Raw genomic sequence first — 25,736 nt, forward strand, 5'->3', positions numbered from 1 at the left:
ATCTCTAGACCTTATCAAGTTGTCCAGAAGAGAAAGTTCTTGACTTGTATTATGTGTGGGTTTACGGAGTATATGAAATGTTTTACATAATCTATTGTATTTTACAAAAGAGTGACTAGCACCCAGTAACCTGGAGCCATTCTTCAGGTAAAGGTGATAATCTTCTGACATCAGTACTAATTGTACAAATACTTTATTTACAGGTGTTTTTCCAGAGAGCAAAGCCCTAAGGACTGGATCTCCCTGTGCCTACTTCATGATCAGGAATTCCAATTAATAATCTATAAAGAAACAGTTTTTGTGTACCATTCACACTGGTCTTTTTAACACTGCTTTGAGCTTATTGCAGTATATGCATTGGGATTTTTCTGTAAAATGGGTGTAATTTTCCCTAAATTACTGGTATGTGACAACTAGAGAAGTTGCTTGCATGCCAATTCAAATCGTTCTATATAAAAATGCTGTTATAGGATACAGCAGAGTTATCCTAGTACCTTTTTTTTAACTTGAAAATTTAAGTCCTTTATAAAGACCATAGCAGGAAAACAGTGTACTTTTTTTTAATTGCTGAATATAAAATGTTTGAAAATTTTAATTTTCTCTTATGTGTGCAGACTCATGAAGTATGGGGGAAATACAACAAATCAAAACTAATTTTTTGTAGATAGCCATTACATTTCTTTAAACTGTTTCAATGCCAATGTGTATTCTACAAAAGAGAATGGTTTCATAAATTAACTGATTGAAGAGTAGGTGCTGGTGTTATACATTTTTTATAAAAAAAAGAAAAGGAAATAAATTTTACGTAGTGAAATCTACTGAGTCTTTTTTGGAATTATTATAAATACTGGAGTCTTATTTTCTCATCTCTCCCTGATTTCCCATTTAAAGGATTGCACATATAAGTGTATGGATGATTTATTTAATTATGCTCCTAAAAGATTACATGTGACTTAGTTCTATTAAATAATTTAGAATCTTCGTTTTAAATGAACTAGAAAAAGCCTGTCAGTGTGTCGATAGAATTAAAAATCTAATATTTTCCGTCTTACTAGATTTACTTAGGGCACAATGTACCTATGCGTTTATGATGCTTGTAAGTAGTAGCTGCCCGTTTAGTTCCCCTGCCTTCCCCCATTTGCATTCATGACTATGCAAGAAACCAAGAAGACAAATAATATCAGGAGTCGTATTGGAAAATTAAGAAACGATGGACAAAATGAGCAGTGCAGTTACTATAGTCATCATTTAAGTTTAAATTTTAAAAGCCCAAGTAAGGTTTTAGGGTGGTTGAGGGGTTTTTTTAACCTTTGGCCCATGTGGTCCCTAGAGGTTTCATGGATGGGCTTCAGTGGTCTTCTAAATTCCCTAAAATTGTATTCTAAATTGTGCACATAAATCTTTTCCTGGTGTTAATTCCAGAAGAGATTATAAATATTTTCCTTACATCATAGAATAAAGGTACTAAACTAAGTTGACAGTTAATTGTAAAAATAGATCAGTGGACTGTATATTATACAGTCAGCCCTCTGTAGGCGCAGGTTCCACATCCATAGTTTCAACCAACCTTAGATCAAAAATACTTGGGAAAAAAAACTTCCAGAAAGCTCCAAAAAGCAAAACTTGAATTTGTTGCACTTGGGAACCATTTACATAGCATTTACGTTGTGTTAGGTATTATAAGTATTCTAGAGATAATTTAAAGTATATGGGAGGATGTGCGTGGATTACATGCAAATACTATGCTATTTTACATAAGAAACGAGCATCCAAGGATTTTGGTATCTGTGGGGGTCCTGGAACCAGTCCCCTGTGGATACTGAGGAATGACTGTACTTAAATAAAAATGGTTTTAAAAATAGATGAGTGAGAGCTAATTGTTTCTTTTACAGTGGGAGAGATCATTGCATCTATTGCAGTGATCTTTGAACTAATTGTCCAAAGTATACTGAATTGCATAGCATAGTAGTTAAGAGCTTAGACAGGCTCAGGATCCAGATTAAGTAGGTTCAAATAGCAGTGCTGCCAGTAATTGGTTTTAGAACCTTGAGCAGGTTAAATAACTTCTCCCTGCCCCAGTTTCCCCATCTGTAAAATGGGGGAAATAATGATAACTACCTCATAACTAAGAATTCAGTAAGTTAAACATGAAAAGAGCTTACTACAGCATCTGCAAATGAAGGCTTGATAATAGCTATTGTTATTGTACTGTTTATTCCGTATATGTAAAGGCAACACCTTTTCCCCTGGCTCTTTAAAGCCCTTCAGAAGATTAACAAGTTTTCAGAGCTAAGAGAAATCAAAACGTGGGAATTAAGAGTCTGTAACAGAAATTAAAACTTCATGTCGGGCTTCCCTGGTGGCGCAGTGGTTGAGAATCTGCCTGCCAATGCAGGGGACATGGGTTCGAGCCCTGGTCTGGGAAGATCCCACGTGCCGCGGAGCAGCTGGGCCCGTGAGCCACAACTACTGAGCCTGCGTGTCTGGAGCCTGTGCTCCCCAACAAAAGAGGCCTGCGCACCCCGATGAAGAGTGGCCCCCGCTTGCCACAACTAGAGAAAGCCCTCGCACAGAAACGAAGACCCAACACAGGCATAAATAAACAAATACTTTAAAAACAACAACAACAACAAAAAAAAAACTTCATGTTATCTAATCATGTGTAATAATTCCCACCTTCCTTCCCTGAAGTTGCCTAGAGCACTTTACTTAGGGAGTACCATAGCAATTAGGAAACTCTGTTCCACCGTGAATTACCTTTTCTGTATTGTTCTTAGTCTCCAAAAGCAAACACCCAAATAATTGTCTCAAGGGTGAATCTCATCTGTTAGCAGCCTCATTGAGGCAGTAAGACTGAAGGATTTGTATGACGTAACTATGGAACTACAAGAGTTTTATGAGGCCTGGTATAGTTCTGTGCCTAACAGTTTATTTAAATCTTAAATACTAATATTAATTGGTTCACAAACGGCTTGATCTTTAAGAAAATGTATTTCAGTGTTCTTCACTCATGTGGTAAACATGTGAATCAAGGCCTTCAGCTAATCACATTTTCTCCCATTCACCTTTGAGATGTGAGTTATAAGGAACTTGGACAGGTTCTCTTCTTGGCATTAGATAGGGGACAAATAAAATTGGTGGGAAGGTAAGCAGTGAATAGATTGTTGTTACAGTAGAATGATTCCATCACTTAAACATTGTTTAAAAGTTTAATAAATTCCTTTGTAACAAGCATTACAGTGGGCTTTTCTTATCTCCATTGTATATATGATATGTGATTAAACAGGCTTACAGAGGTTTTAAAAAAAATGGCTTAAAGTCAATATTTGGCAGGGAGAGCTGGGACTGCAATCCTAGGTCTATTCCATTCAAAAGCCTCTGCTCTTAACCACTCTGCCATAGGTTCCTATTTCACTGCCGGCTCCTATAGTTCTCATCTGGGAAGAACTCCCTCTTTCCGCCTCCCTCCCTCAGAAATTTAGCCCTTATCTGCAGAGGTCTCTTCGGCCTCTCTGCCTCTCATTACGCTGAGAAAGACTGCAGTTCTGTCAGTGGGCAAAAAGGATCACTCGGGAATAGCTGCTTGAGATCCTAGCGGCACGAATACTGCCGGGGACCTGATTTTAGTCCCTAGATTCTCCAGTATTGCCATTTTCCAAAATACCGTCTAAAAAGAGAGAATTAAATGAGCTTATTTACATTAAGAATCTCACGTCCGAATTGCTCGCAGCCGATAATCTGCCTCCCCTGCAGCCAGTGTGGTCTTTAAGATACATACGAATCTATCCCTGCAGAGTATGATATCCTCCAGCGATGGCCCCTCAGGTGTCCAGCATTCTGCACACCCGTGATTATTTGCATGTTTGTAATCACCCGTCCACTGTCTGTCCCACTATCACCTCACTCCGCCTTTGGCTGTCGGGGACGGGGCGGGATTCGCAGTTGGAATCTGAATCCTTGCGCTCACTGCGCAGGGCTCTCCGGCTTCACCCTCAGAGTAAGGGGGGGACAGGCAGAGGGTGTGGACGGGGTCTAGACGCCCCCACAGCCTCTCGGCCCTTCGCCACAGAGGCCTCGGAGAGCCGGGCGAGGGAGGAGCGTCGGCAGCAGAGGCCGAGGCCCAGTTCGGTGCGCCGGAAGTGCGCACGCGCACGCGCACCCCCACCCGCACGGCGGCCGTCGGTCACGTGACCCCCGGCCAGTGCTCGCGAAGCCGGAAGTGGTCTGAGGCACAAGGAGGCCGCGGGAGCCCGCTGGCGGTGGCGCGGCGGAGACCGGGCGAGGTAAGCGGGGCGGGCGCGGGCGGAGAGGCCGAAGGCGCGCGGGGCACGGGCTGCCGAGCCGGGCACGGCCCGCACGGAGCGCTCCCGCCCCCAGTGGGAAACTGGCATGCTGAGTCAGGGCGGGGGCGGGGCGGGCGACCGGAGGAGCCCAGCGGGACCCCAGGCCGAGCCCTCCCCGACTCTGGCTGGGCGGACACCGCCTCCCGGGTGTGCGGGGCGTGAGAAGCCGGCCGGAATGGTCGCGCGGGCCCGTCCCCTGCGTCTGGACTCCTCGTCCTACGGCCGGCCGTCTGACCCGGACCCTCCCTGATCTGGTGGCGCTGGGCAACCGAGAAAGAGGATGTGTCTGTTACCGGCGTTGGGCCCTGGCCGCCCGGACAGGCGGATGCCCCTTTCCCTTGGAGTTAGGCTGGCCGCTTTCTACTCCTCTTTCCGAGCGTGGACGCTATTGGCAGTGTTTAAATCGTTTGATTTTTTTCAGACGATTAAAAAGAGACGTATTTTAGTGAAGCGGGGGTTGAATCGCCGGAAGCCAGAAGCCGAAGACGTTTTTAATGTACACACCTATAATGCAAATACCCAAACCTTTCCTTTGGGACATGGCTTACGGGTGTAATTTCCAATCCGTTTCCCAGGTATTTTTAGTAGGTGGCCTCAAAACAAATTCTACCCAGTAATTGTCAAATGCATAACCAAAGACCGACTTTTTTCACTGAAGAACGCTGAATATAATATCTGTTTAATAAATGATTCACTTAGTGGTAGAGTTTGGAAATCCTGGAACTTTGTCCATATGCAGCGTCACCAAGCCTGTTTTCATGTATGGACAGATGGTAACTTTCATTTTGGACAGCATAAGGAAGTAGACTTAAGGCAGGATCACCAGTCTCATACTTGTTGAGTGCCTGCCTATATTGTGTCCAAATTTTGGAACGATTTATATAGCAAGTACCTTCTGGGTGTGCTGAGTCATGTTTTAGTATGCGGTTATTGTGGGGTTATTGGAAGATAATTTCAAAAGACATTTCCAAGATCATTGTGACACCATAGTTTAATTTTCTGCATATAGAGAGCGGATATCTTAGCTGATAAATGTGTTTTATATTACCCACTAGGTATAGATACTTAATGATATAATTTGCCAATTGTAGTTATCTCAAGCAACAGTTACATTAATGAGCAAAGCTTTTCATATTGAGAAATATTTGAAAATATTATTGAAAAGATATTTGAGAAGTTTATTATTATCTCAGTAGCTGACAAATGTGTATTTCATATTTTGAAAAAGGAATCGTATTTTTATTGCTTATTTCCAATAAGTTGCTGTATGTAAAATTCCCTTATCTGAATTAGATGGGTGGTAAAATTATATACATCTCTCTGAGTATATCAAAGATTGGTGAAATTTGGACCCCTGGCCATTCTTTGTGTACTTAACCCTACTTGGAATATTGGCAGTCATTAATTCATCACTGAATACCTAGTCCATTCTAACTTACTGTGAAGGGAGAGCAAGATCTGATTTGATTCAACCTGACATTATATCAGGTTTAAGGTGGCATGGCGGGACAAGTGTTTATGCTATTTAGCATACCTCATTTTTATTCCAACATGGAGCTCAAACATTTACAATATACTTATACAGCTTTTCAATATTGAAGGACAAGGCTAAGGGTGGTCCTTTTTTTTTTTTTTAATAGACTTTATTTTTTAGAGCAGTTTTAAGTTCACAGCAAAATTGAGCAGAGGGTGAAGAGGTTTTCCACATACCTCCTGCCCCCATACATGCTTAGCCTCCCCTTGCTTATTTTTTAAGACTTGCTAATACACACTCGGTATGTGTATAGTTATATACTTGGAGGTCGAAGAAACTATCTTTAAGTTAATTTCAAAATTTATTGCTGAAAGGTCACCTTTGCATCCTGATTGTCAGGCTTTGTGTAGGTGAAATTTTAAGTTATAGAAGTGTTATGCAGTGGCAACAGTTGTTTTCATTAGTGTTGCCCTGCCCTCGAAGGAAACAAAGTAATTTTTTTCTATATTTCTGTTGTATTTTACCTTATTACTTTATTTTAAAACACTTTAAAATACGATTTATCATTGATTAATCTTTCAAAACATTTTAAGGAGGTAAATGGCCAATATCACTCTCATTGACAGAGACAAAATTAGAAGGCAAGTTGATGTTTTTTCAACCCTGTGAATAAGTGAATTAAATTGAATATATAAGATGTTATTGGTTAATGTTTTTTCAGAGCCCATGCAGCATTTTAGTCTTTAATATTGCTGGAAAGTTAGATTTTTTTGGACTGTTTATGCACTTTGATTTAGTAATAAATAATAGGTGATCTTTCTTGAGAGTAAAAATAGCTAACATTTGTTTCTTAAGTGTATTATTCTCTTAAAACAAACATGCAATTTTTTTTTCTTTTCTCTTAGTATAACAAGAGGATCACCTGACCACACCGAGATGCAGAGCACTTCTAATCATCTGTGGCTTTTATCTGATATTTTAGGCCAAGGAGCTACTGCAAATGTCTTTCGTGGAAGACATAAGGTTGGTACAGAGAATACTGTGAAAGCACCATATGTGTAGTTTTCTGAGACGCACACTTGTACTAAAGTGAGACTTGGTGGTTTTGATTAATTTGTCTAGAGAGAGTATGTGTTTTTGTGGTTGCTTAAGATATAGCTGTGTCAGAGGCAGTAATATCTACACAGTGGTGGCAGAGGTCATGTGTTGGGGAATGGAGAAAAACAGAAGGTTGTTTGAAAAAAGGAACTGGGGAAGATTAGTGTTGTGCCGTTTGGTTTTTTCCTCGACCTAATCCTCCTACGGTAGTGAGTGATCTCACTGACAGAGTTCAGTGCAGCAGTGATTTGGGGTAGGAGGTAAAAGAGGGAGGCATGGTGAGGAGCAGATGGGTATTTTTGAGGGAAACCCGCAGATGATTCTGCTGTGCTGTACTAAGGCTTCATGCCCCCAAGTGAAACATTCTACAAAGTAGATTGGAGTAAAGTGAGGTTATCATCAAGGAGCCCAGGTTTAAAAGACTATATATCCTGTTAATCAGAACTTGTTAGTGCAAGTGAGAATAGAATAAAAGGGCTAATCCCAGAGGCATTTCAAGAACCAAAAGGACTTTGTGTCAGATTCTGTATTGGAGGATGAAGTGAAAGATAATTAAAGTCATTTAAAATGAAGAGATTTAAGATCATTTAAGTTTCTATTCTGGGAAGGAAGCTGGAAAAATAATGGAATAAAAACATCCTTTTATAATGCAAATAATCATTCACTAGTTTTTCAGCACTGTGAATTCAGCACAGGAGCTCTAAACATTTTAGGAAGGAGGAGTTTCCTTATATTTTTCTGTAGCCTCAAGACCACCAGTCAGTTCTGTCTGTGGCAATGAAGTAAACATTCATAGGTGCATGCTGTTTCCTCTGTGGCTCTTAGAGAGTGAATCAGAAGTGTCGTGCAGTTTTTAGCTTTTTTTCACCTCCAATTCTAGAATTGTCCACAGGTTCCAGTCCTTGGTCAGATTCATAGTGATCAGCCTTGGATATTCCTGTGCTAGAAACTGTTTTTGCTTTGTGCACTGTGCCAAGAAGAGAAAATGGGTGGGGTGGCACCTTTGGGTTTAGCAGTGAGACACACCTGACCGTCTGTGTTCCTGTGACCCCGGTTAACTTAACAGACTTTAGTAATCACTTGGTATGTGTCAAACACTATGGTGGACCTAGTGATTTGAGCTACAGATAATGTGCTGTACCTGCCCACGAAGAGTGTTGGGTTTAGTAGCAAGGTGGTATTGGAAGGAACGTAAATTAGAAACTGATGGAGTGACAGGTAGTCAGTAGTGATAGGAATTGAGGGAGGCATATTTAAAGTGCCTGGCACTAGTAAATATCTCACATTTTCTGATCCTCTTTCCTTACGTAGATACCCAGTGTCCTTCACGTAAGTGCCTACACTTAGCAGGCACTCTGTAAATGCTTGTTGACTGAAAGAATAAATGAATGAATGAGGACAGAGTAGACTACTGTCTTGAAGCTCTTCTTCAAAGGAAGTGAAACTGTTCTTTATCCACTGTAGTTTGAAAGCTTCAAATAAGGATTAGAGAGGCATAAGAACTGACTTAAAATATTGCTAACACCCAGTTTAGTATTCAGTCCCTAGCAGTCTTCCCTGGGATGTGTTTTGAGAAACCATGTTTGTTCTCAGTGACATCAATTTCAAGGGTTTAGGACTATACCCCCAAAATCCTGCTTGCCCTTAATAACTGTTTGTTTAAGCATCTTTAACTATATTAGCTAAACCCTTTTATGTTACTGCTCAGAGTGACCCGGTCCCTAAGTTTACTATTTGTTATTCAAAGTATATTACTTACTTAATCTGTCTCTTTTTCATTAAGTTGCCTTGAGCTACTACTGTGTGTGGATGGGTGTATATGTGTGTGATAACTGAGGTGAAGTTAAAGGGGAGAGATCTGTAGGAAGGACATGTTGACCTGCACATTGTATATATATGTACACGTGCATCTCTAAATATTATCCATCATGCATTGACTTAGAGACAGTGACCGATAGGTGACTGTGCAGTTGAATAGAGGGAAAATGGGACATTCCCACACATATCCCAGTGATCTCACAGGTATGATATAGACTACAAAAGGTGGGAAAATACTGGCCTGGGTCACAGTGGGTACATTGCAACATTGTGTTCTTTTCCCTGCTTGCTCCTCTGTTAGGATTCTCCTAATTTCAGATTAAGTTTGAGACAGGTGTCCTCAAGAAAAATCTCTCTGTTGGGTGGTATAGATTTGGCAGTGTCCTTACCCTGGCTGATCAAATGGGAAAACAGTGTAATTGAGCTCTAGTTAAGTTGTTCCATTTTCATACTGTCTGAAAACGGTCAATGGTCTTCTCCTCTGGAAAGAATATATGTGTATTTGGTGTGGGGCGAGCGGGGGAGAGAGGGGGGAGTGATCACATAACACAGGTGGTGGTCTCCAAAGAGGGATCTTGAAGAGTGAGACTGTGATGCAGCTAAAGGGTTTTAAGAAGAAGATTATGAAATTCTGAGGTGAGGGGAAGAGGGTGATGGCTGTAGGTGGTGAATCTGTGTGGGAAGCTGTAGAGAGGGCTTCAAAGCAGGAAGAGCACAGAGGTCCTAAAACACAGAGACCCATGAAACATCTTTAGGCAGGGCATACTTGAACCCCGAGCTCATAGGAGAAACGAATGGTCTCTCCACTAACTCCAGGCAAGTTCAACCTTGGACTGTGGGAAAAGTAAGGTTAAATTCAGTAGGAGAATCTGGCCTGAGTGGTTGGAAAGAGGTGGGAGGGTCTGGAAGAGAGCCTCAAAGAAAGGTTAATTAAATGAAGACCATGACAATGTAATGTTTACCTGAAATTTAGCATGTATTTTGTACCTCTAGGATTCCCTCCCAACTATGGCTGCATTGTAATTCTGTGTTTAATCTACTTCAGTATGCCATGAGAGAGTGAGAGTTGGGGTGCTGCCGGAGCTTTGGTAGAGGAAAGGAAGTGTCTTTGATCCTTTAGAAATGATCTGCGAAGCAACAATCTGCCCTAGGCATCTAGGTGAAGTTGCAGAAGGTTACCCGAGGCAGCAGTGGTGCAGTCCAATGAGGATGGTCTGCTTTAACCTTATTCTCAAATCCCACCCCCTCACACACATGCATACACATTCTATTCAGCTAGGGAATCTTAAAGTTAGTTGCCTTACTTTGAGATTCTTACTAAAAATTGCATATGTGGAATATAATTTTTAATCTTTCATTTCATACTTTGATTAGTTTAAAATTATTAGGCCCTGGAGAAACCCTTGTGAGTTTCACTTTCTATTTCTTATTCAAAATATACATTCACATTTGGTACTGTTAGAGCTCTTCTGATATGTAAATGAGTATCTTTGCCATGTGTATCATAAGGAAGCTTTATAATATGAAATATATAAATAAAGGAAGCTTTATATATATATAAATATGTATATATAAAGGAAGCTTTATTTATAATATGAAAAAAAATAGCCTTTTCTACATTCCAAAGCATTCAATTTGAAAGAAATACTGAACGATTGATTTATTTCAGCTTAAAATAAAAAGGTCAGGAGTCCTAGTACAAATTACCTAATGCTTAAAAATATTCAGGGTGTTCTATAAAAAAGATAAATTGCCGTATCTAGTTCTAATGGTACCTTTTGTATCTTCTTTATAATATTATAAATAAATAAAACCTTTCTCTCTTTTTCTTAGAAAACTGGTGACTTATTTGCTATCAAAGTATTTAATAACATCAGCTTTCTTCGTCCAGTGGATGTTCAAATGAGAGAATTTGAAGTGTTAAAAAAACTCAATCACAAAAATATTGTCAAATTATTTGCTATTGAAGAGGAGGTAAGTAGTCAAGCTTTAATTAACGGTGTCATGTTTATTGTAGTTATTACGATTTGGGAGAAATAATCTAATATAAAAATTGTTTTATAAACAGTGGGCTTTTTTTTTTTTCCCCCTAATATTTATTTATTTATTTGGTTGCACCGGGTCTTGGTTGCTGCAGGCAGGCTCCTTAGTTGTGGCATGCAAACTCCTAGTTGCGGCATGCAGAATCCAGTTCCCCGACCAGGGATCGAACCCAGGCCCCCCGCACTGGGAGCGCGGAGTCCTAGCCACTGCGCCACCAGGGAAGTCCCAACAGTGGGCTTTTTAATGGTGAAAATTAGAGCTCATACCGCCAAATATTTACTCTCAAAGATTCTTGAATAGCTATACAATGGAAATGAAGTCTCATGGAATCAGAAAAAGTAGTATAAGAAATAAAAGAATATAGAATATGGTTACCGGTATTATTACTAAAAACAAAAGCTAAATGAAGTTAAATTGACATAATTATGTAAGGATCAAGGAGAAAGTCAAACAATACAAAGAAGGCTTTATAAAGAATAAAAATCCTTGGAATCCAGAGAGTGATATGTGAAGTCCAGTCGTAGAAGACAGAATTGATTTTAGTGGGAAACTGAAAATAAAAATGTCATTAGAAAAATATAAATCCTGTTAGTGTGGGTAATCAATAAAATCACACCTTTTGAAAAACAGTTTGGCAGTTTATACTCCTCATACCAGTGATTTCATTTTTAGTGATTACTTCTTAGGAAGTAATCAGAAATGTAAATTATAATTTTATGCACAAAAATGTTCATTGCTGCCCTGTTTATAATAAAGAATGGTTAAATAAGTTAGAATGTTTGGCTAGTCACCCAGAGTTAGCTACACTCGAGGTTAAGAGCATAGCCCTCCAGACTGCCAAGTCTGTTCAAGACTTCTGATACGAACTGCAGTGGAGTTTGGCAAACCATGCAGGTAGATAGAGAAGTCCCCACCAGACTGCTCATTCAGACACGAGCTGCAGGTTCAGGAGTCACCAGGGCTGTCTTCCCTTAAGACCAACTGGCTACCCATTCGGGGCTTCCCATGACTGCCCTCAGATTTGATAATTTGCTAGAATGTTGAATGACTCACAGAACTCAGGAAAGCACTGTACAGTTGATCCTCGAACAGCACAGGTTTGAGCTATGTGGGTCCACTTATAAAAATGATCGTTTTTTCCACTAAATATGTACTACAGTACTACACAATCCGAGGTTGATTGAATCTGTAGATACGGAACCACAGGTACAATAAAGTTATGTGTAGATTTTTGACTGTGCAGAGGGTCAGCGCCCCAACCCCTGCTTTGTTCAAGCATCAACTGTACTTACAATTACATTATAATTTATATTTTAGTATAGCAAAAGGATATAAATCAGAACTAGCCAAAGGAAGAGATCCATAGGGCCATAGGGCAGAATATAGGAGGGTTCCAAACATGAATCTTCCTTGTCCTCAGGGATACATTATCCTCTTGGCATTGATGTATGACAATACGCACAGAGTATTGCCAACCCTGGAAGCTCACCTGAGCTGTTGGTGCGCAGAGTTTTTATTGGGGCTCAATCACATACTGCCTGCATGGCTGACCTGTAGTCAGCCCTTCCCGTAGGTTCTGCTAATACTTTTAGCCTCCATTTCCTCTGGAAGTTGGAACGGATGTGCATGTCCAAAATCCCCATCATAAATCATATTGTTAGACTGTCACATGGCCAAAACCCACAGACAAAGACACTTCTAGCAGATAGGACATTCTAGAAGCCTAGCAAATCACCTCCCAGTAGCCAAGGGCAAAGACCAGACCTCTCTGGCTAAAATTAATTCTTTACTACACAGTAGTTAAGCAGTAATAAAAAGAGATATTTAACAAAATTTCAATCACCTGGGAGCATGCTTGTGTATAATGTTCTGTGAGAAAATCAGTATTAAAAATATATATGCAATGTGATCTTGATATATACAGTATGGTATACAAAGTGTTAATGTGTCTATAATATGATTTGATACATAGAAAAAAGACTGAAAGGAAACACACCAAAATATTAACGTAATTATCTCTGGGTGATGGGATTATGGGTATTTCTCAAGTTTTCAATTCATCAGCATTCAATTATTTCATTATTTAAAAACAACAGTTTTTAAAAAAATTATTTCTTTTATACTACTCAATCGTAGAGAAATTTAAAATATTTCATGGATATATATTGGGGATATGTAGAAAGAATTATAAAAGGAAGGAAGAATTAAAGGTTGGAGATGAATACTGGATTTAAGTCTCATTCATATTTTTGAGTTTCTGAAATGAGCATGTATCTTATAATCAATGCATATTTGTAATTTGGTAATACTTCTTTTTCTCTATAAAGCTGTTATTAAATTGATGATGTATCTTATAATCAATGGTACATTAAAATTAAGGTTTAAAACAAATCAGCAGCTCAGATTCATATGAGCAGACTAGAACTTTGCTGCAAGAGGACGACTCAACTATTCTGCCACCTATTTGTTTTTAAGGCAAGAACTCTGGGAACTCCCTGGCGGTCCAGTGGTTAGGGCTCCACGCTTCCACTCTAGGGGGCACGGGTTCAATCTCTGGTTGGGGAACTAAGATCCCGCAGGCTGCAAGGCGTGGCCAAAAAAAAGTATAGAACTCCATTCTTTGAAGTAAAAGTGCTTGTCACAGGAAGAATTTCAAGTTTAAGAGATTTGTTAGAAGAACTAATACCCGAAATGTACGTTATGTATTAGAAATTAAACATAATTTTGAAAGAATCATTATAACATTGTAGCAGTGATTTTCTAATTAGACTTGCTGTGGTTTGTCTTCAAAGACAAATCCAATTTTTTATTTATTTATTTAATTTATTTATTTTTGGCTGCGTTGGGTCTTCGTTGCTGTGCGCAGGCTTTCTCTAGTTGCAGTGAGCGGGGGCTGCTCTTTGTTGCGGTGCGCGGGCTTCTCATTGCAGTGGCTTCTCTTGTTGCAGAGCACAGGCTCTAGGAGCACGGGCGTCAGTAGTTGTGGCATGCGGCCTCAGTCGTTGTGGCTTGTGGGCTGTAGAGCGCAGGCTCAGTAGTTGTGGCGCATGGGCTTAGTTGCTCCGTGGCATGTGGGATCTTCCCGGACCAGGGCTCGAACCTGTGTCCCCTGCATTGGCAAGCAGATTCTTAGCCACTGCACCACCAGGGAAGCCCGACAAATCCGATTTTAATACGAATTTAGAAGACGTTAATTCTCATCTGTACAGTCAACAAGTATTTAACAAACCCCAGGTAAAAAGCAATTCGAAGTGCCTTCCTTATTGTAGTAAATCCAACTTTTAAATGAAATCAGGTAAGTATTGGCATATAATAAAAATTTATTTTTTATATTGAGTCCCAATCAGTGATTTTTTTTTTTCAGGTAACAACGAGACATAAAGTACTTATTATGGAATTTTGTCCATGTGGAAGTTTATACACTGTTTTAGAAGAACCATGTAATGCCTATGGACTACCGGAGTCTGAATTTTTAATTGTTTTGCGAGATGTGGGTATGTTTGTTTATTTATCTGATTATATATGTGTGTATATATAGCTTAATGACATAAGAATTTTTAAAAATAAATTTCTTACATTCAAAGCCAAAGACCTTTATGGAGTGCTTTCTTAGATATGACACCAAAAGCGAAAGTACAAAAAGAAAAAAAATAGGTAAGTTTCATCAACATTAAAAACTTTTGTGTTTCAAAGGACAACATCAAGTAAAAAGACAACCCATAAAATGAGAGAAAATATTTGCAAACCGTATGTCTGATGAGGAATTTTTATCCCAACAACTCAACAGTAAAAAGACAACCCAATTTAAAAATGGGCAAAGGATTTGATAGACATTTCTCCAAACAAGATATACAGATGGCCAGCAAATATATAAAAAGGTCATTAGTCGTTAGAGAAATACCAGTCAAAACAATTAAAAGCTGCCACTACACACCCACTAGGATGGCTAAAATCAAGAAGACAAAACAGAACCAAGTGTTGGTGAGGCTGTGGAGAAATTGAACGCCTCGTATACCGTTGGGGGTGGTGTAAAAATGTGCAGCCACTTTGGACAACAGTCTGGCAGTTCCTCAGAAGGTTAAACAGAATTACCATATGACTTAGGAATTTCACTAGTAGGTATTTATCTAAAAGAATTTAAAATAAATCCACACAAAAACTTGTACACCAGTGTTTATAATAACAAAAAAAAATGGAAGTAGCCCAGTATCCATCAACTGATGAATAGGTAAACAAAATGTGGTAAATCCATACAATGGAATATTATTTGTTCATTACAAGAGTGAAGTAGTGATACATGCTATAGTATGGATATAACTTGAAAAATGCTTAGTGAAAAATGCCAGACACAAAAGGCCACAATATTTGTATGATTCCATTTACATGAAATGTCCGGAATAGGCAGATCTATAGAGACAGAAAGCAGAGTAATGGTGGTCAGGGCCTTGAGGGGAGGGTGGAGTCGAGGAGTGACTGCTAATAGACGTGGGGTTCTTTTTGGCGTAATGGAAATGTTCTGAAATTGGTGGTGATGGTTGTACACTCTGACTCTTAACTACTTTAAAAAATGAGTTTTATGATATGTAAATTTTATCTCAACAAAGCTGTTATTAAAAAAAAAATATGGCAACCAAAGGGAATAATATCTTCTTGGAAAGAAATGAATCAATATTTGAAGAATAGAAAAAGCCCAGTGATAAAGTATGAGGTCAGTGGGAATTCTTGAACTTGACATTGGAAGCAGTAGAGACTACTTAGGGTAAAATGAAAAAGAAGCAATATATGCTACAGCCTAGTATATCAAATAGAAGTTATAGATGATTGATGCCTTCCTAAGTATACTGGTAGTCCTGAGCTTTTGTAATTGAATGTTGATACCCCTAAACTTATTTTTATATGTCATGCTTGGACAGTCATCTATCAGCTGTCAAACAAATGTTTCAGACTGTCACTCTGTGACACTGCATGTCAGTTAGCCCAAACAGCTTAATTTCAGCAATTTTTACTATATTATGTATTGAGTCCAGTTTACTCTTTTGTGGAATTTTTTCCCCAAGGTAAAAATGTAAAATTGTGGTGAAAGATTATCTTTCTTGGGAATCTTCATTCTTAAGTTTAGGCAGATGGCCCCCAGGTATATAACCGAAAGTAATTCTGGAGGTCATAGGCTTAAGACTGTTGTGTTCCATTTTCTTGATAGTGTTTAAGAGAGATTGGATTCTTCCTTAGACCATATTGATCCTTATCATTCTAAAACTCCTCATTACTCAAACATGAAATATAAAATATAAGTATAATCTGTTACTTCTTTGATTAAAATGACTTTGGACCAACTTATGTAAAAACTTACATTGAGTGAAAATGAATTAATGTTAATTAGTGAGTCTGATGCACACATACATATGCATAGATACCTACATTATGATGTCCTGTGTTTTATATTTATTGTTGAAGTGGGTGGAATGAATCATCTCCGAGAAAATGGCATAGTTCACCGTGATATTAAGCCAGGAAATATCATGCGTGTAATAGGGGAAGACGGACAGTCTGTGTACAAACTCACAGATTTTGGTGCAGCTAGAGAATTAGAAGATGATGAGCAGTTTGTTTCTCTGTATGGCACAGAAGAATATTTGGTAAGTCACGTATCACTAATAATTTTATTTAAAGAAGCTGGATATATTGTAAATATGGGTAATTGGTCAACCAGTTCACTATGAAATGTCAACTTTTATGGCAAAAATTAAATTTTCTATTCTAATGAATATGGTTTGTAATGAGGTATTAGATATCGGTTTCTCAGGGGGTTATTTTCTGTTAAAAATTCTTACAAGTTTTATAATAATCTTAAATAATTTTACTAATGTTATTCATCTATATTAAAAGAAAGAACTGTCTGTACACTCCAGAAACATCTAACTAGTAAAGGCTTCCTTATTTGGATCAGAGCAGTTAATACATTACAAGCTTGTTATATGGTACTCTTCCCTGTAGAGGAAACTTCATTATAATTCTGAAGCAGAAGATTCTCTTCAGGGAGGGTGATTATTGAAAGACGAAAAGAATAGTTGTTAGAAACACACACATAAAATTAAATGCCTCTAAAAGATCTAACTTGAAATGCTAGAAAACTAGAAAAGCTCTGTGGTTGAAACAGATTATGTAGGTGTGTTTGTGTGAAGTTAGTAAACATTTGAAACACTTAAGAAAAGACACTGAAAAACAAGTATATTTAACATGTAATCAGGAAGTTTATAATATACAGCTATCACTAATTGCTCATGGCTCTGGGTTTTGTTTTAAAAGTCTTAGAATCTGTGACTTTTTTTCCAACTGGATTCTGCCATTGTAATCTTATAATATGAATAAAGTCTACCTGGCCCCATAGCTTTATTCAGATTATACTAAGTCTGGCATGAATTAAGATATCTTGTTCTATCAATATATATCCCCAAATTAATCTATTATCTTTTGATAGTCTTTATTAAGAATACCTAAAAATGGATTACATTCATCCAACAGATATTTAGGTACCAGGCACTGTTCTAGGAACTGGGACTTCTTTTTTTTTTTTTTTTTTTTTTAATTTTTATTTATTATTTATTTTTCGCTGTGTTGGGTCTTCGTTTCTGTGCGAGGGCTTTCTCTAGTTGCGGCAAGCGGGGGCCACTCTTCATCGTGATGCGCGGGCCTCTCTTGTTGCGGAGCACAGGCTCCAGACGCGCAGGCTCAGTAGTTGTGGCTCACGGGCCTAGTTGCTCCGTGGCATGTGGGATCTTCCCAGACCAGGGCTCGAACCCATGTCACCTGCATTGGCAGGCAGATTCTCAACCACTGCGCCACCAGGGAAGCCCTTGGGACTTCTGTGGTGAACCAAATGTACATGATTTCTGCTCTTATGGAACCCACAATCTAGTGAGGACAATAGACAAGTAAATAAGATAAATTCAGATAATTAAAGTGTTGGAAAGACAATAAGGTAATAAAATAGTGACTGGCAGGAGAAAGATAGCTGGGGAAAGCCTCCTTTCAATCCTAAGTGAACTGACACTTAAATGATAAAAAGAAGCAAGCCATGCAGAGATTTGGGGGAAGAGCATTACAAGCAACTGCAAAGGGCTAGAAACAAGAATGACCTTGGATGTTTCAGAAACAGAAAGGATGACAGAATAGCTGCAATTTAGTGAGTGAAGAGGCAGGTGGTAGGAGTTGGAATTGGAGAAGTAAGCAGAAGGCAGCCAGAGCATACAGGCTAGTGGTTTCTACCATGTATGATCGCCCCCTTTTTATAATGTTTTACAATGTTCTTTTCAGTATCTTTATTTATTTATTTATTTATTTATGGCTGTGTTGGGTCTTCGTTTCTGTGCGAGGGCTTTCTCCAGTTGCGGCAAGTGGGGGCCACTCCTCATCGCGGTGCGCGGGCCTCTCACTATCGCGGCCTCTCCTGTTGCGGAGCACAGGCTCCAGACGCGCAGGCTTAGTAGTTGTGGCTCACGGGCCTAGTTGCTCCATGGCATGTGGGATCTTCCCAGACCAGGGCTCGAACCCGTGTCCCCTGCAAGCAGACTCTAAACCACTGCGCCACCAGGGAAGCCCCTTTTCAGTATCTTAAAATGAAATTCTTAGATAATATAATCACCTGCATACCTAATTAAAAGAATAGCATAGTATCTTAATAATAATATAAAGGAAAATAAAATCATAGATAGTTAATATGTAAAAGTTTAGGAACACCTTCACTGGCAGAAAACTTAAGTAATCAGACGCTTTCACCTGTATGTAATATCACCTGCAGTGCACGTGCAGTGTAACTTGTATATTCTATTGGTGAGTCACGTATCACAGGTGTTGTGTTGTCACTGACATGATTTTCCAAAGCAGTGAATAATTCTTGATAAAGTTTCTAACTAAACAAAGTAGATTTACATGTACTGCATTCCTGTAGCTACAAAAGTATTTTGTTTACTTTATGTACAAAAATACATTGTTTATATATAAAACAAACTGATATCATTATAAACCTTTTTCCTGCACAAATATCCGGCAAGATATTCAAAAGTCATGCAGGATGTCAGAAGCTTATTTTTCAGAACTGTTTCATATTTGACAGGATGTCTCTCATCTCTGGTCTCTGCCCACTAAATACCAGTAGCCCTTCCCAGTTACTGTGATAACCAAAAAAACCAAACAGCAGTACAGTACTAGCGTTCATGAGGTTGATCCCTATTAACCAACTGTCAGTCTTTCACATATTCTCCTAGGACCACAGGTTAGCTTTTGCCTCTAACAGACTTCTAAAATGGAAAGAACAAAACATTTAAACATTATTTAAATTATTAAATAAATTTACTCCAAGTCCATGCTGTTCTCTTGGCTAAAATTTTACTCTGATCTATTTTTCCTATTTCAGATTATGCCCAGCCCTGTTTTCTAATACAGTACACCACAGTTATAAAATGAGACACATAATGGCCTGAAGCTCAGCAATCTAGAAATATTTATGTATTTAAATGAAAACTTTTCTCATTTTGGAATTCCCAGACCAGATGCTGAATCTTCTCCTTTTTGTGTGTTAAAGACCAAAGGAAACACCAGCATATTTTCTTCTGCCATTTTTAATATGATGGCTATCTTAATAATATCTGAGAACTTGCAGTAGGTTTGTCCTTATGCTCCTATCTCAGATGCAGACACCCAGGCCCAGTAATACTGATCCCTGCACAAGTACAAGTAGCACATTTGAGGGAGAGCCATTGGGCACAGATACGTCAGACCAGCATGTGTCAAGCCACGATCAGTCCGTCACTGCCCAGGGAAGGCCTTCCAGCTGTACCAATTAGGCAGTGTATTATTGCACCGTTTGAGGAGGTCCCCCTTTGTCTCCTTCTAGAATCGCTGTATCTCCTCTTCCCAGGTTGGCGGCCTCATGTTCCAGAAGATATCAGGCATGTCCAGGTACTCTTGGCCTCTTCACAGCACCTTGATACACTAAGTACTGGCTGCTGGGTCAAAGGTCTGGCCAGCGCTTCTTTGGACAGTAGTTGCTTTAGGTTCTCTGCCACAGAACCAGCAAGACCACTCAGACCCCGTGTATCTGGTAGGCATGTTGGGACACTCACTTTAAGCTCTTCGTGCTTATCACCTCTTCTGATTTCTCATTAAAATGTATTTCCCAAAAGAGTCCCACCCATCCCCCCAAAAAATAATAATCCAGGGCTTGTGACCCTTTGAGAGTCAGATTCATAAACTGCATAATTTAGAAACACCCTCCCAGCAGTGTTATCTGCATGGGTTCCCAGTCCCTTGGGTCACTGCCAAATACCACAATGTCGTAAGGCATTGTTTTCATTTGGCATCATTTGGGAGATGACTCTACTTTGGTCGAGAGTACACTCTTGTAGCTTTATCTTCGAAAAATCTTAAAGTTCCAGCACGTAACTAACATAAAGACAAATGTCACGAGGCTAAGCATGTATGACCTCTGGTTGTCCTCTGCAGAGCTTAATGTCCATCACAATCTCTGTCTGGATCTGTAAGCTCCTAAGCCATGCTCTATAAGTTCCACCTGTTCTCCACAGCTGTAACATAGTGTCTTCTGTGCTTAAGGACATGTGTTTAACATCAGACCAACTACTTGTCTCAGTTGCTGTATCCCCCAGTGTACCTAGTCAGGCTAGTCCTCTGAATTAATTCTAGAAAATTAAATTTTCATCTCAGAGCCCATATGACTTGCTCAGATGGATTGCATGTGAGAGATGAGGGAGAGGAGTCAAGGCTGCCTGATATGTTTTGGGTATGAGCGACTGGGTAGATGATGGTACCATTTACTTAAAGGATAAAGACTAGAAGGAAACAGGTTTGAGTCGGAAGACCAAGGGTCTATTTTGGATACCTTAAATTTAAGCTACCTTTTAGACATTCAAGAAAACAGTAGCATATATGAATCCAGAGCCCAGGACAAGAGGTAGTTTGGGGAGTTAAAGGATATAGGTAATATTTAATGCCATAGGCTTGAACGGGAGATGAGGAAATAAGGCAGTTGGAAGTGTAGACAGCTATTTTGAGTTTTGCTATGGAGGGAAGCAGAGATTTGGGTGATAGCTACAAGAGGAGGTAGGGTCTGTTTAGGGTTTTTTTATTTTTAATGGGAGATATTAAAGCATGTGTGTAAGCTGAAAGGAATGATCCATTTGAAGGGGGGAAATTGATGCATAAAATAAAAGTGGTAGTTACAGGAATTGATTTGTGGAATTGGTGAGATGATATGATGGGCCCCACAACACAGATGGAAAAGTTAGCCTTTGATAGGAGCAGTTCCATTATAACTGGAAAGTAGGCTTAGCTCTGGACACAGATTCAGGTAGGTTGGTATTTGGTTAACAGGCATAAGGGAGAGTTGATCTCTGATTTCTTCCATTTCCTCATTGAATTATGAAGTGAGGTCATGAAAATTGAGGGTTGAAGGAGATGGTGTTGGAGGTTTGAGGAGAACGGGCAAGATGTGAAATAGTCTCTTCAGATTGGGAAAGTGAAATAATTAGGAAAATATAATAGAATTTCCAGGCATTATTGATACCCATTTTTGTGTAATGTATTATCATAGAACACAAGTTAATAGCTTTTTCTTTTCTTTTTAAAGCATCCTGATATGTATGAGAGAGCAGTGCTGAGAAAAGATCATCAGAAGAAATATGGAGCGACTGTTGATCTTTGGAGCATTGGGGTAACATTTTACCATGCAGCTACTGGATCACTGCCATTTAGACCGTTTGAAGGGCCACGTAGGAATAAGGAAGTGATGTAAGTGGTTTCTCCATCTAAAATTAGAGATAATTTTTTAAATGTTATCTCTGTCTTATTTTGTTTCATCATGTTAGAGGGGTACTGAAAATTGATCTAGCCATCATTTCTGATATTTTAAGCTATTTGGTTTTTTAATAAGAATGCAGCCTTATCAAAGTGTATAGGCATACTGTTTCATACCATGTTTAACTATCTTATGTACAAAGCATAAATGGCATCCAGTCTTTGATGCATATTAAAAATATACTGCTTTCTGGAGTTTATTTCAATGCACTGTATATTTCTCTGTGTGCTTATCAGGCTTTTTCTGATAAGCCTGTAACCAAAAAAAAAAAAAAAAATAGAACTTCTGTGGAGTACTAGAACCATTACTGGATCAAAAAGAAATACGGTTCTTACCCTGAACTGACCTGATTCTTTAACCATTTCAAAAATAACGTTTAATGTAATATTACATTTTTTTCGTGTTGCAGTTTCAGTCGAAAGCCTGAATGCATTTTACTAGTACATTATACATTTATGTACTGCCGTAATTATTAGGAAATAATTACTGTGTACAAAGTCACTACTGTAAACCAAATAATGGAAGAAAAGAAGGATGGATTTTTAGATGTGAAATCTATTATAAAATTCATCCATACATTGGCCACACTTCTTTTTATTTTAAAAGAAATTAGTGAATGACCTTGCCTCATGAGAAACAGCCAACCTATGTACACATAAAACTATGAGGTTATGATTGTTTGGTTTAGTGAAGTAACTTATTTGACAGCCTAACATGTTCAACCATTCTTTTAGATCTTAACATTTCTCTCAGAACTTTATATGTTTGACCCTGCCCTTTACAAGCAAACATGATAAAGTAATAATCACAACTGTAAAAATACAATCTTTTATCTAATCTCGTCTCAGAAAATTAGGAGAAGCATATTTTCTCTTTTGTTTGTTTGCGGAAGTAAACCAGTTCAACTGGTAACGAAGACTTTTGCTAAAACCTGGATATCTAAATGTTTTCCAGCAAGGACAGTGTACAAATTCATGGGAAGAAGCTATCCATTACTGTACTGATGATTTTGGTATAGCATCATCTTGAGACTGCTTTACAGCAGTGTCCTTTTTATAAAATCTCTTCATTAATGAAGGCTAAGAGTCAATTTCTGTTTTTCCTCATTAAACATAAAGTGTGCCCAACAGTTAATCATGTTTTTATTGTCGTAGGTGTTTTAAAGCAGTATCAGCATGTCTTGCTGCCCTAAAAATAGATTAAATAAAAGTGTGATGCTCCCTAATAAAGGAAATATGACTTGTAAGCAACTAGGAATACCTGACGATTTTATCTGACCACCATGTGGGCAGATAATACCATTAGAAGAATTTTTTTCTTTATTTGCACAGAAACTCAACTTTTTATGGATACTGATGCTAATGAATGTTCAGAAGCACTTAAAGAAGTAATAATGACTGTTTTACTTTACTATTGAGTGATGTATTCATCTCACATTATAGCCATGTTGATCCCTCAGCATCTCATTTACATGTTAATAAATGTATTTGTGTATGGATCTCAACAAAATTAGTTAAGTTTTTTCAAGAATTTATAAGCAGTACCTTAATTAAGAATTCTGCCATTCATTCTATTCACTTCTCTTTTCTTGCGTTAATCTCACATATCTCTGCTTATTTCTCCACAATCAGATGGTTCTCAAGTGAATGCAACTTATTTTTCACATTAATTTCTTTCTTCTCTGAAAAATCTCTTAAGGCAGAAATCCTGGCTGCCTCTACTGAAGAAGCAGCAAGCGGTCCAAATCAGTTGTACTGGTTTCTTCTACTGTTTTAAAGAATATATTGATTTGCTCAGAGCACATTTATGTAGACATTAAACAAACCAAAAAAATTATGCCAGAAATAATATTTATAAACTTATGTAAGATTCTGCTGTGTTATGATTTACATTTTCATCTACATTTTCATCTGGAAGGCATGAACCTCGTTTTTCTCTACTACTTTAAGGTTTTGTTTTGGAAAGTGCTGACACCAGAAAGGCTGCCTTGCCTCCATCATTATTAGTACTCTCTTGCTTCCCCATCCATCTCTTTCTTTAACTCATCTTTATTTTTGTCACCTTCCTCGAGAAACAGATTAAGTTTGACTTTTAATTTTGGTACACACATCTATTCCTATATGTGTATATATGTTTTCAATATGCAAAAATTTTCTGTTACTGTGCTATGTGTAGTTTTATCTTTTTTTTTTTTTTTAAAGAAAGCTATTGTTCATTCTCCAGTAATTTCATGGTCCAGTTGACTGTGCCTTTGGATAATATGGGTAAGAGGGATTAGATGCTTTTTTTTATGGTCTAGAGACATTCTGTAACATAACTTTTTTTGTGTTTGCTCAATTTTTTCAGATGGAAAAATTAATATTTTTGTTGTGAACATCAAGATGCTGTTTTATGGCACTCTGAGAGCCCAAATGAAAATTAATTATGGCATAAGTAAAATAATCGTACAGCCACTATTCTACTTCAGTCAGTCAGATTCAAAGTATTTTGATTGTTTTATGGATCCTGTGAACATCAATCACAAAGTTTCGTCTAGTAGATAATTGTAGGTGCAACTGAGGAAATATTTTTGCAAAGCCCATTGATAGGCTATGCAGTAACAAACTGCTTATTTTAATCTGCTTTTATTCCCCCAAGGTATAAAATAATTACTGGAAAGCCTTCTGGTGCAATATCTGGAGTACAGAAAGCAGAAAATGGACCAATTGACTGGAGTGGAGACATGCCTGTTTCTTGTAGTCTTTCTCGGTAAGTATAGTGTACCCAGTTCTCTTTTGCACTTTGGTGTTTGGAACCTTTGTTGACTAAAGTCACAAATACTTAAGTGTAGTTTTGTTTTGTTTTGTTTAATGTTTCAGTAGATGTTATTAAACTATATGCCTTGATTGGTGATTTTCATCTTTGGCAATATAAAGATCGATTTGGGTCTATGTAAATAATTTTGCCAGATCTCTTTTAGGACATAGAGCGTACATACATTTTTGAGATTGCTAATTACTGGTCTTGGAATTGTGTGCTATGTGGGGATCCAGCTAAGGACCTTGGTATCTCTTGTGCTGACCTTCATAATGACATAGCACAAATAGTGGCACAGATAGGAATAACTAGAGTTCTAAAAAATACTCAAGAAGTTTGATATTATCCTCATTTTCAAAAAGTAATCATATTGTTCAAAAGGTGAGAAATAAGTTTTCGGGACTTCCCTAGTGGAACAGTGGTTAAGAATCCACCTGCCAATGCAGGGGACATGGGTTTGAGCCCTGGTCTGGGAAGATCCCACATGCTGCAGAGCAACTAAGCCCATGTGCCACAACTACTGAGCCTGTGCTCTAGAGCCCGCGAGCCACAACTACTGAGACCGTGTGCAACAACTACTGAATCTCGCGCACCTAGAGCCCATGCTCCGCAACAAGAGAAGCCACCGCAAAGAGAAGCCCATGCACTGCAACGAAGAGTAGCCCCCACTAGCCGCAGTTAGATAAAGCCCGCGTGCAGCAACAAAGACCCAACGCAGCCATAACTTAATTAATTAATTAAATTTTAAAAAAAGAAAGAACAGTTTTCTACAGTTCTACAGTTTCTACAGTTTTTCCAGCATTTCAAATGTTCATATAGGTCTTATCATGGCAGCCAGAACTCAAATTATATATGAATTCTGTTATCACAAAGAGAGATTTAAGGTAAAAGAAATTAAAAGTAGAGAGTAAATTTTTTTTTTCTGTTGCTATATCTTTTTTTTTTTGAAGTATATTTGATTTACAAAGTTGTGTTAATTTGAGAGTAAATTATTTTAGATTTTACTCTAGAAATAAAGCCAAGGCACTCATCAATATTTAGAATTTGTAATTACTGAATTCTGTTTTTCCTGAGTGTAGGAATTGTATAATCCACAAGTGAACACACATAGGTTATGATTTACTGGCTTAATGCCTTTTATAATCTGTGGGTGCTCTTTGTATTACTTTCAGCATATAAGTAAATAAATATATTTATTCAAAATATTTATTTAAACTATATACATATCACAAGCTAATAAAATATGTCCTATCATTTTATATATTTCTGTGAAAACTCATTTAAACTGGTAGTT

At 38.3% G+C, this 25,736-nt stretch overlaps 2 protein-coding genes across 11 annotated transcripts in view; both read left to right on the top strand.

The window, feature by feature from the left end:
- XPOT (exportin for tRNA) overlaps positions 1 to 818 on the top strand; it is a 146,654-nt gene extending 145,836 nt beyond the window's left edge. For all 7 annotated transcript variants that reach the window (XR_014233485.1, XM_082351215.1, XM_082351214.1 and 4 more), the window contains one exon: positions 204 to 818. Coding sequence is in view for 6 of the 7 variants with exons in the window: in XM_082351215.1 (XP_082207341.1) it covers positions 204 to 230 (27 nt within the window). In the remaining variant the exon portion in view is untranslated. The remainder of the gene's footprint in view (positions 1 to 203) is intronic.
- Positions 819 to 2,518: 1,700 nt separating this feature from the next.
- TBK1 (TANK binding kinase 1) overlaps positions 2,519 to 25,736 on the top strand; it is an 80,829-nt gene continuing 57,611 nt past the window's right edge. The window contains exons 1-7 of one of the 4 annotated variants that reach the window (XM_082351242.1): positions 2,519 to 4,283; positions 6,723 to 6,840; positions 10,567 to 10,707; positions 14,141 to 14,270; positions 16,231 to 16,412; positions 21,419 to 21,579; positions 24,284 to 24,394. In XM_082351242.1, coding sequence (XP_082207368.1) covers positions 6,754 to 6,840; positions 10,567 to 10,707; positions 14,141 to 14,270; positions 16,231 to 16,412; positions 21,419 to 21,579; positions 24,284 to 24,394 — 812 coding nt within the window. In that variant the 5' untranslated portion in view covers positions 2,519 to 4,283; positions 6,723 to 6,753. Of the gene's footprint in view, positions 4,284 to 4,382; positions 4,665 to 6,722; positions 6,841 to 10,566; positions 10,708 to 14,140; positions 14,271 to 16,230; positions 16,413 to 21,418; positions 21,580 to 24,283; positions 24,395 to 25,736 lie in introns of those variants that run through there. The other 3 variants (XM_082351243.1, XM_082351240.1, XM_082351241.1) reach the window with 3 other exon arrangements.

Source organism: Balaenoptera borealis (genome assembly GCF_965194805.1).
Source record: "Balaenoptera borealis genome assembly, chromosome: 13".
NCBI classification, from domain to species: Eukaryota; Metazoa; Chordata; class Mammalia; order Artiodactyla; family Balaenopteridae; genus Balaenoptera; species Balaenoptera borealis.